The 13508-nt window shown below is 40.8% G+C and overlaps 1 protein-coding gene across 1 annotated transcript; it reads right to left on the bottom strand.

Moving 5' to 3' along the window:
* Positions 1 to 1684: 1684 nt before the first annotated feature.
* On the bottom strand, positions 1685 to 13092 carry si:ch211-171h4.6 (chemokine-like receptor 1). Its single transcript, XM_039770606.1, has 2 exons — positions 12506 to 13092; positions 1685 to 4071 (listed from the first exon to the last, which is right to left on the bottom strand). Exon 2 carries the CDS (start codon positions 4068 to 4070, stop codon positions 3066 to 3068), a length of 1005 nt encoding a protein of 334 aa, XP_039626540.1. The 5' UTR covers position 4071; positions 12506 to 13092; the 3' UTR covers positions 1685 to 3065.
* Positions 13093 to 13508: the final 416 nt, after the last annotated feature.

Genomic DNA, 13508 nt, shown 5'->3' on the forward strand with positions numbered 1-13508 from the left:
CCGCCAAACCTGCAGCCACTAATTGCCCGAAGCTCCCTAAGTGAACCAACAGGAAATGGCACATCTCCCTGCCTACAGAAAAGATTTGTCAAACGTGTGCTCGCATTTATAATACAGACCTTGCAGTTAAACTACACTGCCGACTAGAACATCGCCTAAATGGATCATTATCCTGCAGATCATCCCTAATTCTCTGTATGAAACGTCCTGACACTGCACTCTCTGTGGGAGAAACTGGAGAAACACTTCTCCAAAGAATGAATTTCCACAGGGTCCTCCACATCAAGCCTGGCGACACAGACGTTCCTGCAGCAGCCCACTTCAACAGCCATGGATATTGTGAGGGGAACTTTAAAGTCACAGGGCTTATGGGTAACACAGCAAGAGAGATGAGAATGGCAAGTTAAAACTCAGGCTAAAAACTGAACACATTACAACACGGTGTAAATAGAGACAGCAGTCTTAGGGCCAGATATGAGGATTGTTTGCATCTCTTGGACTGACAGAGACCACCTGACTACAGACTCACATTGTATTGCAAAACTCACCGGAAACTTCAAAAGACTTTTTTGGACAGTCATCTTATGCAACGATCTTGACCATACATTGTTCTCCTCTCTTGTTAAATGAATCTTAGCCTGGAGAGGTCTATTCATTTTTACATCTAAGATGCCTCACAATGCTGTATCTGTCCTGGTGTCTATATAAACAGAGGGAACTTCAGTTTCTGTATTACATCTTGTCTGAAGAAGGGCCCTGAGTTGCCTCAAAAACTTGCATATTCTAATCTTTTTAGGGGTCGTTTTGTTTGACTTCTCACTACATCCACTGTGACATAAATGACTGAATTGGACGAAGGGTTTGGTGGCAGTCAGTGCAGCTAAAAGAGGTGGAGCAACAATGACGAGTAGGGGGCAATTACTTTATCACACAATGCCGGTTATTGCTGAAGAACTAATGATTCATTCAATAAATGACATTAAAACACAGACTACCTGTCTGTTATATACAGTAATACTATATTTTGGTCGAAGATCTGAATGTACCCAGGTGCAGGTGGCACTTTTCACGTAACTTTTTTTTTTTAAACATTACAAAATAATAATACAAAAAGTTAGTTATGAACCTTAAGAATTACAGACATACAATGCCTTATTTATCTTCTTTATTTATTTATGGCCTGGGACCCCTGCAGATTTTATTTTTTCTCGAGGCTTCTGGAGTTTTTTTTTTTTTTTTTTCTGTCCTCCCTGGCCATTGGACCTTACTTTTATTCTATGTTAATTAGTGTTCCCTAATTCTAATTCTTATTTATTTTGTCTTTTTCTCTTTCTTCATCATGTAAAGCACTTTGAGCTACATTATTTGTATGAAAATGTGCGACAGAAATAAATGTTGTTGTTATTGTTCTTCTTCTTCTTCTTCTTCTGACTGCTCCCGTTAGTGGTCGCCACAGCGGATCATCTTCTTCCATATCATCCTGTCCTCGTCATCTTGTTCTGTTACACCTATAACCTGCATGTCCTCTCCCACCACATCCATAAATCTTCTCTTAGGCCTTCCTCTTTTCCTCTTGCCTGGCAGCTCTATCCATAGCACCCTTCTCCTAATACAACGCAATCTCGCTTCTCTGACTTTGTCTCCCAACCGTCTCACCTGAACTGACCCTCTAATGTCCTCATTTCTAATCCTGTCCATCCTCATCACCCCCAATGCAAATCTTAGCATCTTTAACTCTGCCACCTCCAGCTCTGCCTCCTGCTTTTTGGTCAGGGCCATATTTATATACTCCTTTAAAAATGGTGAGAGAGATGAGGAGCGGTTAGGAGCAGGCATCTTCTACTTACCACCTCAGGATCCCAGATTAGGACCCGAGGGCAGCCATGTAACGGGTGACACTTCAGCACCATGCCACACTAGTTCAGGTGGAATGGAACAGACGGAGGTTTGTTTTTGGTGGCAGGAGGGCCAATTCTGCCACCAACCCTCAAGTGTTCTCTGCAGGTTGTGGGTCCAACAGGGTAGAGTCACTCTTGGCGTTTACAAACTTTGAACTGGGAACATTCTGACTGCCAGTGCAGAGAATCGCGATATCTGACTTGTCACATTGTTGACGTCGTGTCTGTTTTCCATGCTCGGGCACATTCATTGCTCACACTGTTCCCAAATGCCACTGAACTGTGCTCGGGCACGGTATGGTTAGGCTGGTACGGAGCGATCACACTGGTCAAATAAGGCTTTGTGGGGGTTACCTCCAGACAAATTGCCAAATGGCCAGTATGAGTTCACCCTAAGTGTCTGGGACTCCCAGTTCATAACAGAATCACAACGATCTGAAGCCACACAAGATGCTCCAGGCATCAGAAGTCCATTTTGATTGATTCTTTGTGATGTGAGAGGTGTGTGAACTTACAGTACATGTTTCATTAGCAAAAGCAAAAAGAAGGACAGACATGATCGGGTCTGAAAGTCACGTAAATGTCAGAGTAGTCTGGCAGTGCCCCACTAAACGTCCGATTCCAAACAATGATTCTGAATGGGAGCAAACACTTTTTCACAGCAGAGCAACTGATTGAAGCCGTGCAATATAAAGCAGACAGATATAAATGGCACTGCCTTAAATAGAAAACAGCTTTGCCGTATTCTCGTAAATTATGATGTTGCTCATCATGACCATGGCCTTCAAATCCGCTTCTTATTTTATTAATCTCCATCTGTTTGTGCTGGCTGATGGGAAGTTTTTTTTTCTTTTTCTTCTTTGAGCAAATAATTAGAACGTGTTCGGCGATTCCCCTTTGTACGGAGTAATACTTCTTGGTTTAATCAAATCAAATCTATACAGTAATGGATGTGCCTCTGCACAAATGGCTCCACTTTTCTCGGAGTCATCTAGTTTGTCCGGAATTTTAACAAATAAATAAAGTGCTTGTGAACATCAGGCTTTGTGTGACGTCTCCTTCAGTCTGGTTTATCCCCACAGTCCCCTCGATGCACATTCACACCAGCCATTGCTCCCACAGGTCGTCGTGATTCCACGTGGCCATCCATGATGACAAATGTAAACTCTAGATGACCGTGTTTTCCAAAGTGTTAGCCGGAGAGCTGCTCTCTTTCTTCATAGTCCGTTGAGAATATTCACAGTCGTCCACAAAGACTCGCTTGAAGATGGATGAGAGCTTCCAGCCCAGCTGCTTTTTCTTAAAGTTCACTCCCATAAAGAAGTACAGGATGGGGTTGATGCAGCTGTTCAGGTAGGCCAGGCCCTTGAATAATGGCAGGCCCACCCTGACCACGGGTGACTTCTTCTTGACCATCTTGGCAAGCAGGAAAGCGTGGTAGGGGGCCCAGCAAAAGAAGAAGGCGGCCACTAGGGCGGCGATGAGCTTCAAGGACCTGCTGTACTTCGGGGAGCGCGTTTGCTTCAGCTTGTAAGCTGTGAGGATGTAACAGATGGTGATGATGACGAAAGGAACCATGAAACCGCAGAGGAACCTCAGGGCATAGAGGACAAGCTGGATCCGACGTCCATCCTCACTCCCCGGTATATCCAGAGAACATTTGGTAAGATTCCCATTGGATGGATCCAGAGAGGTCTGACGGAACACAAAGTAAGGCAGGCTGAAGCTCACGGCTAAGACCCAGACGACTAGGCTGATGAGGGAGGCGGAACGCAATGTACGCCACTCCTTGATACTCAGGGGGTACAACACAGAAATGCAGCGGTCCAGGCTGATGACGGCCAGTAAGAAGACACTGCAAAACATGTTGGCATACTTGAAGAACCCGTTGAATTTGCACAGGAACTCCCCGAAGGGCCAGTAGTCATAAAACAGGTTTTTGGCGAGAGAGATGGTGCGGCTGAGGCAGAAGATAAAATCGGCCACGGCCAAGTTGAGGAACCAGACATTGTTGACCACCCTCTTCACCTTGCAGCCAGTGATCCAGATCACCATGCCATTCCCGGTGATGCCCAAGATGATGGTGATGCTGTACAGGACCACCAGCACCATGTCCATGACTTTGTCAATGTCCACCGAGTTGGAGGGTTGGGCTGTGCTGTTTGGCTTCATTCTGAAAAGAAAAAAGCAGAGCAGAGGTTTAGTGGCAGAGCATCCAGCAAGGGATCCACTTGAAAACGTCCTGCCTTGTGAGGCTTCGGATGTGATTAGGAAGAGCTTTGTGTGCCGAGCAAACATGGAAACAAAACGAGCCTTCATCAAACACATTTGTGTCGATCTGGACACCTGTTCAGGCTTTTATTTCACTCTTTGGTAAACACGATAAAAGGCATTTTTAATAGTTCTTCTCCAGAGCAACATATAATGAAGCGAACAAAATGTCTTCTGTTAGACAACCGGGTTCCATGAAGCAGTAAAGGACTTCATATAAACATTTACACCCAAACGAAAAATGGTAATTGTGCTACTGCGCTCTGCTTCCAACTTGTACGTCTTATCATGAGACTCCAAGATGTGGGTGACATTTCAGACCAAACTCGCTTAAGACCAACAACAATTAAAACAGGCAGAAATCTCAGGAATGGAGACCACAGAGAAGCCAATGACATAACAATCACAGAAATAAGGCATCACAGCGGGACGTGACAATCAAAAGGCGCTCATGAGGTGAAGATGTGCTGTCTGCAAGTGCGCCGTGAGCTCAGGTGGATAAAGAGAGGCATTTAGGGAGGCAGCGGTGGGATCTCAGAGATATGATCTGATCTGACAGATAGATAGATAGATAGATAGATAGATAGATAGATAGATAGATAGATAGATAGATAGATAGATAGATAGATAGATAGATAGATAGATAGATAGATAGATAGATAGGTCCCCTTGTAATTGTAGTTGTGATGTAATAATAGTTTGGAAAGGCACTCCATGTTGTTGTTGTGGCGCAGATGTACATCTAATAGCTTTATTTATTTTTGTCTTTTAATATATTCATATTACCACATTTTCTGTCGTGGTAGTTTTTTATAAAGCGGTAGACGGGATGGACAACACAACAGAAGTTGGTGCTTCTTGACTTTCTCTGCCCCTCCCTTTTAAAGCAGTTTCACGAGCCCGCCAGTGCTCAAAATGCAGTGTTCGTCATCACGTCGTCACGTGGTCGGTGGGCACAATAAGGTGGCGTCGGATATTCACGGATAACCTCGTCGGGATTTTTTTTTCTGAAGTCCAGCTCTCTATTTACTGCATTTATGTCAACCTCTTTACATACAGTATGTACTTTTTGTAATTAATAAACATTACAAACATTATGAACATAGATTTTTTATTGTATAATAAAATTAGATAAAAAATCAGATTTTTTTAATGTTTGAGTGTATATTCAAGTAGCCATGAATGATGTAATTTTAACATAATTCTGCTGTAATTATAATTCTGTTGTATGGGAGCAAAGAATAAATGAATCTTTGGTATAGGAGCAATGGATTTATTAGTGTATTAAAAAAAACATAAATTAGTCGAAATTCGTTCAAGTATATAAAAAGAGTAATATTAACTTTGACGAATAAAGACAACATTCTCCGAGGTTGATTGCGATTCTATTAAAAGAAAATAATGTATTAGCTTTCTTTTCAACGTGATTTAATCGTGTTAACGTGCATCTATGAGAATTATATCAATGTGACTATAGAAAAACGCGTAATACCTGTTCACTGAGGTTTTATTTTATTTTATTTCAGTAAAAAATACAAGCCCACTTCACTTTTTAAGAGTGTAAAGAAATGAGGGATTTTAGTTTTGATTTGCAATAAAGTTGCAGATTCTTCTGAAGACATACTCTTTACCATTATGGGTAAAAATTGCAAATACACCTAAATGAAGTCGACAAAACAATGAAGAGTGTAGGAGTCTGTTCAATGCTGCCCACTTATCCAGTCATAACATGTTATAATAATCTATTAAGTGTTTTGTATTTTGTTTCGACAAACTCGTGTGTATGTGTGTGTGTGCGCGTGCGTGTCCTTGAGTGGCAGCCGCTTTGTTTCCTGCCTTGCGCGCTGTGCTGCCGGGATAGACAGTGGCCCTGGATACGGTGGGATTCACAATGTCACGCTATGTGAAAATATCGAAAGTTAAAACACATGAGTAACATAAATCATTAAAGAATCGATAAAAGAAAAAACGGATTGATGCAACGGCTGTGTTTAATTCAGCGTGCTCACCTCAGAGCCCCACTATAGAAGAGAAGAAAGCCGTAAGTTGCCTTGGTTAAAACCGTCAGAAGAAATTTAAATGTTTAATTTGAAAAAATAAAAAAATAGATGATCTATCTATCTATCTATCTCTTATATAGCACCTTTCACATCTATCTATCTATCTATTATATAGCACCTTTCACATCTATCTATCTATCTATCTGTCTAGTCGCCTCCGATGGACTGACGCCCTGTCCTCGTGTTGTTCCTGCCTTGCGTCCCATGACTGGTAAGCTGGGTAGGCTCCAGCCTCCTGTGGCCCTGCCTTAGATAAGCAGGTATGGAAGATGCATCGATATGAATGGAAAATGACATTTGCTTTTACTTTGTTTTTTTTGAATGAATGATATCATATATATGTGTGCATTCATCATCATTCGTTTCCTTTCATTTTTGAATGCTCATGCCACGCACTTTTAATCCGCTTGTAACACAGTAAGTTCGAGTGTGTCGCCTTGCGTGTTTACTCGCACATCACCTTTCCTTGAACGTCTCGTACTAATCATTTACGTTATTGCCAAACCGATCGAGAACAACGCGTTAGATGCTCGTTGTCAAAAAACGGCGAACTTAATGAAGAAGTTGCTACCATTTGAGTAATGACCCTTAATTCCTCTTTCACTAGAACGGAGTGTCCCCTGGGACAGGAACTCCGCTTTGTTTGACCACACGGTGACCGCAAAGCCCTCGCTGCTGCAAGTGGCTCTGTGAGTGCAAATGGAGATGAACTTTCAAATTGGAGCGCAAGGTCGCGCGTAGCTCCTCTGAGCTGTCAAATCGGCACTATTAACGCGGCGTCCGCTCTTTCCTTTTATCCACATCTACACGTTTATTGAGGGGCCTTTCTTGGATTCCATGTTTTTGGTGTCCTAGCCCCCTTGTCCGCGTCTTAACCCTCCTGGCGGTGTGTTTTAAACTGATCATAACGTCATAGCCCCATGGGATTTCGGCACTCTTGATCATAGCTTTGGGGTTGGGTGTGGGAGGCACGGGGTTATGTTCTCCCTCCCCCTTTGGGGAGTATAAATATATAAAAAACTACAAAACAAAAGTCAAGTCAGGAGAATCTGCACAAAATAAACCGCTGAAACAGCGACCCCTCACGACGGTACTACTTATTTTTGAGTTCATTTTGCTGTGGAAGTCCCGAGTTAGATTAACGACCGAGTGCGGAGAATGTTACAACCCTTAAAATGGAGGAACATTTAAATAAGCGAAGTAAACAAATCAAAATATTATGAATTGTGAAAATAAATATAGAATAACATTAAATGTAAGTATGAATAATTAAACGTGTCCCAAAACTGCTGATTTCTGTAAGTATTAATTTAATTATTTCTTCATTTATTTACTTCAGTGACACCGCACGAAACACAAAAATTGACATTTTCACTCAATAGAGATGACAGGGAGGGTTCGAGCGATTATTCTGCATTTTGACTGATGAATTAACAAACCTTCGGCCATCCGTTACCACATTCCGTGAAAACACTTCAGATTCGCCCCCCGATGATGAATTCGGGGTTTCTTGAATTAAAGTCGCCGGTTTACACAGTAAAGATTTTTTCGGTACTTGTGTACTAAACGGACGGCACGGACGGCTCGTACCCTTAGGGACTTATAGACAACTGTGCTCCACCCCCGCTAACTTTAGTTAGTATTTGTAGTTAGGGTAGATCAGTCGCCCCGGATGCTTAGTTTTTGGAGTTCAAATTATTTTGACTGACGAGCCGTCCGTGCCGTCCGTTTTTTCTTGCTCGCCTATCCGACAGGCATAGTCATAACTTTGAGCATGCGCACCGGCCGCAGGATTCCCAAGGCAAGCAGAGCGCATTTGTCCACCGATTCACCAATCAAAACACAAGCAGTACTGATTAGAGCCCGCCCTCTCACATTGACGCTTGCACTTCATTTTATTATTTATTTATTGTCATATTTCGCAGTACTTTTATTTATTTATTGACCCATGTACCCTCATTGGGTCAGGCAAAGTTTAACTGCAATTTAACAAAGGCATCTATCTTTTTTCCAAAACTAGACAAGCCTAATTCCATGTAATCCTTTACAGTATTTACTTATTTATTTCCATGTTTATCCACTCATCTGTCTGTTTTCTAAACCCACTTTATCCTGAGCAGTTTCAGGGAAGTTGGAGCCTATCCTGCAAAGCATAAAGCACTTGGCAGGAACAAACCCTGACCGGATGCCAGTATTTGTGTACTTCTCTTCTTTAACTTTCATCTATCCATGCCAATTAGATATCAAATAAATCCCATTCATTGGATGACAGTGTGCCACCTTTGCCAGTCAATATGACCCATGTAACCATATTCAGTAGGGAACAATTAAACTGTAATTTTAAAAGGGTACCCATCTTGTCACAAACCTATTAAAATTAGGGTGGTCCAGTGCCATTTAACCTTTAACAATGGCAACTGATCATCACTTTGAAACCTCTTCATTGGATATGCCAAGATATGCCAAGGCATCTGTCTTGTCACATAACTATGAAAATAAGGGTGGCAAAATGCTGCAAAACCCTCAGTGCCCGTTAAATATCAAAGTTAATCCCAGTCATTAGACAGAGAATAGGAATGTGCCAACTTTACCAGTCAATCTGAGCCACAGGGTACACTCATTGGTTTGTGCAAACCTCATCTTACTTTTCTCAAAACCGTGACAACTGAGGTGGCTGGATGCCATTTAACCCTTTCAATGCCCATTAAACATCACAGTTAATCTCCTTCATTAGAATGACAGTATGCCAAGTCTACCAGTCAGTCTGACCCACGTAACCACACTGGGCCAATGAAACTCAAGTACAATTTAACAAAGGTGTTTACATTGCTCTGAAAATGAGAGTGGTTCAGTGCCAGTCCAACAACCCAATGAAATCTCTTCATTAGCTATAAGGGAGTGCGAAAGATTTGCCAGTCAGTCTGACCCATGCAGGTACCCACGCTGGTTCAGGCAAAGTTCAACTGCTGTCTTTCCCCAAAACTTGGGGATCCCAATGTCATGTAATCCTCCACAATGCCCACTAAACATCCCAGGTAATCCCTTTCATCAGATGACCAGCTTTGCCAGTCAGTTTGACCCGGGTACCCTAAATTAGGCAAAACTCAATTTTGGCATACACTGTAAAAAATAAATCTTGCATGTGTGAAAAATAATAAAAATGCATGTTCTCCTCACGTCTGCGTGGGTTTCCTCCCACAGTCCAAAGACATGCAGGTTAGGTGGACTGGCGATTCTAAATTGGCCCCAGTGTGTGCTGGGTGTGTGTGTGTGTGTGTGTCCTGCGGTGGGTTGGCACCCTGCCCAAGACGGGTTGGAAAATGGACGGATGGATAGCTAACTATACGCAAAATAATCATTACATTAATTAATAAAAATGGGGTTTACCCTTATTCTTGACTATTTGATTCTAATTCAATAAAAAAATTAAGAATAATGTTAACTTATTATTTTTCTTAAAATGTAAACATTTTTTATAACTTATTCTAAGTAAAAAAACTATACTGTGAATTGAACACATTTAAGTTAAGTTAAATTTAATGACACGTCACTTCCTCTCACATCGATTTCTTGGTCTTTACAACAACACAATCAGCTGTGACGTTTATCCACAATAAGAACTATTTTACTACGAATGTGTAAGTATAAAGCAGATTCATTCCGTAATGAATAATAACTAGTATTTCATCTCATATAGTTACAGACGTAAGCATTTGTTGTTTTCACGAAACCTTTCCCTTCGTGTGGGAAGCATGGCGGGCAAGGCATCGTCTTTCTAACAACGTACCTCGTTGGCTTGCTTTTAAAAGCAAGCACATTTCTCGGATAGTTACGTATGTTCATATGATTTTTTTATCGTTTAAAACTTTTATTTTACACAGAAAAAGAAAATGACACTTTGAGATTAGTTTGAGAACGATATGGCGTTTGTCCTAAACTACAACGTAAAAAGACGTTTGTCTAACCGTCACGGTATTATTTGACCTCTTATTTAATTCGTGTTCTACAGAGGCCATGTATTTTCTGGTTAATTTTTAAGATTGTGATTTATTTAGCGATGTTTGATTTCATATGTCCTATTTTATTTCAGGATTTTCGCTATCGGATAATGAAAAGTAGTGAAAAGACGGCCATTCATTTACATGTAAGAGGATATGTTGGCGAAAATGCAGGACGTGTTTGAAGAGCGGCACCTGCTGCAGGACTTCACTCTTTCACTCTCTACGTTTATTTCCCGTTTCCCACTCATTCTTGGGACATCATTTGATTGAGATATACTGTACTTTTTGAAGAAAGTTTAAAAAAAGAAAAGAAAATGTTCATTGACATTTGAATGTCAGTAATTCAGTAAAAATTATCCTCAGACATTTGATTTAATTTTCCTTTAAAATATAACTCCATTGTTGTGACTATCTGTGTATGTTCAAATAAATAAAGATATATGGATTTTTAGCATTTATTTGTAATACAGTCATTACTGTCCAGCGTTGCATACTCGCTTTTTTTGAGTACTGTAATTCAAATGAAATCGGAGTAAAATGAAACCATTTTTGCCACTACTTAATTTAATCAAACTCATTTATTTTGGGTAAATTTGAGTTAATTAATAAATTAAGTTTACTCAATAGTGCAGTATATTAAATCTAGTCAAAAATATTGCTTGTAATTTGTTGCCTTATTTTTAAAGTAATTTGAACGCATTATTTTTTACAGTGCAACAGCATCTGTCTTGTCACACAGCCATGAAAAGGAAGGCTGCCCAACTCATCATGTAACGCTTTACAGCGTCCATTGAGCATCAGGGTACACTGAAAAAAAATGTGATGATTCAATTCACACCTAATATTTTCAGTCTGAACCAAAATAATTCTTTTTAGCTTATTGATCCCACAATTTTTAAATTGAGGCAAATCATTTAGAGTGATTGGGTGTAATTCACTTGTTTTTTTTAGTGAACTAAATCTATTTTTTAAGTTGTACTTCTTTTTTGGCAGTTGGAAAGCCATCAAACTGGAAAGTTCGACCGAAAGAATATACAAACGGCCCTTTAAACACAGCACATGAACAACCTATATATATATATATATATATATATATATATATATATATATATATATATATATATATATATATATATATATATATATATATATATATATATATATATATATATATATATATATATGTTAAATGAAATAGGATTTTTACGTTTATTCCCTCCACCATGACTTAATTTGGTACAAACATTTTTTTTTTTTACTTTAAATGAGATCTGAAACCAAATATTTCAAGCTGCACCACTGAATGACTAGTCTTAAGTGGCTTGAATGAGAAAATTTACATTGAATGAACAACATCAATGTTATACTTTTTTCAGTGTACATCTTACTTGTTAGATATGACAGGAGTGTGCCAGGTTTGCCACTGAGTGGGGCAAAACTGAACTGCCATTTAACAAAGGCACCTGCCTTGTCGCAAAACGATGAAAATGAACTTGACCCAACTTGATGTACCTCCCTTTTATCTGTTCAGGTCCAAAATGTGAAACATTGATTTTTTTTTTCAAATAATGGATCCGTTTAATTGACGCACATTCATGTCTACGCTCAGAATATTCTGTCTGGCTGTCTACGCCGAATAAGTAACTGCTCTGTGCAAGTTGCGTGATTATGGAACAGGCTGGTGGCTCTCGTGAAATGGACACGTTCTTCCCGTATCTCCGTGGGGTCTACGCCAGACCCCCGAGGACTGGCAAGTGAAGTAAGTCGGGAGACCAATGGCGTACCCCATGAAGGGTCAGCGTGCCAGCATGGCTGATTGCTGACAAACGTTCACTAAACGCTGCAAGGGAAGACTCCGGTCTCACAAACACGCGACAACTGAACCGACCACCAAAGCCTTAGCCCGTGTAGCGCTGACACTTCTAACTTACTAGCTCCTCTAATTTATTTATTTATTTATTTTGTTTAAAGTTTGGCATATATCACTAATTGCTTGATCGTTAACTTCCCAAAATCGAAAGACTGCGATGTGCCTAAACAAAGTTAGCAAAAAAAAAACAAAGCTGTGAAGCAGCACTGGGGTCTCGTGTGTCCTCTTGGACGTGTCGTTCGTTATTCTGGTAAGCGCAGCGCATCTTCATCACCTCTGCCTCCGCGACTTGTCGTATCCTCGATAGCAGATAGCGGGCTCGTCTCATCTGACTCGGTGTTCGCTTCGCTACTCTTAACTCTTTCAACACGCCAGCGATGCCGAATGAAGCCCGCGCCCCCTTACCTCTGACTGAAGTACCAAGGGCTCCGGTTCGTCGGCGTCTGCTCAGGTTCTCACTGTCCACGCTGACTGCCGCTCGGACGCCTCCCGCTTGTCTTCCTTGTAGTCGCAGTGAGTGAAAGGCTTCCTGGCGCGGCGCCACCGAGTAGCAGGACACGCAGTAGCAGCAGCTGCGAAACTTCGGAGTGTGGAGGCTGACGGCTGCGCTCCGCTCTACATGAGCCGCAATGTCTCGAGAGGATTCGGAGGAGTTTCACTTCTGAATAGGAGCTTCGGGGCAGGTTACTGCGGTTTAATGGAAGCCTTGTGAAACTGAGAAAGAGGAGCGAGGAAGAGCCGCTTAAGATGGACGTGAAGGCGTCGATGTTATCAGACAACTTAAATAAAGTTACGAGGGTCTTCGGATAAGTCAGGTGAAAAGGCAAGTTAAACACCGGCATTTGGAAGAAAAAAAATCTCTTCAAGCGTCTGTTGAACTCAAACACCGCGCCGCTTCTGGCAGCCTGACCTCATTTGAAGAGGGACACCCGTGATGTCACCAAACGAACGGTGACACCTTCACATAGAAACTGACGAAACTTATCAAACAACCCCGCATGTACAGTGATATTCATGTGTGTATATCTCCCAATAACCAAGTGTATACAGATAAATGAAGTGCATAATGCATCTAATAAAACGGAATGTGAAATACGTAAAACAAAAGAGTAGACATTTACAAATAAATCGACATACCAACCAAAGTCATCTATCTATCTATCTATCTATCTATCTATCTATCTATCTATCTATCTATCTATCTATCTATCTATCTATCTATCTATCTATCTTTAAGTGTATTTAATTGCTTTGATTTTGTTTTCCTATTCATTCGTTTTTAATTGTTTTGATTTTGTTTTCCTATTCATTCGTTTCACTTTGTCTTTCCTGATGACCAAAGGCTCAGTGTAAATGAAACAGCAATTCTCTCTTTCTCACACGCACAGACTTTCTAAAACCTCAGACT

The sequence above is a fragment of the Polypterus senegalus genome, chromosome 12 (genome assembly GCF_016835505.1).
Source record: "Polypterus senegalus isolate Bchr_013 chromosome 12, ASM1683550v1, whole genome shotgun sequence".
Classification (NCBI taxonomy): domain Eukaryota; kingdom Metazoa; phylum Chordata; class Cladistia; order Polypteriformes; family Polypteridae; genus Polypterus; species Polypterus senegalus.

Excerpts from the sequence above, each read along its gene's own strand:
- si:ch211-171h4.6 (XM_039770606.1), bottom strand. The coding sequence starts at position 4,070 with ATGAAGCCAAACAGCACAGCCCAACCCTCCAACTCGGTGGACATTGAC.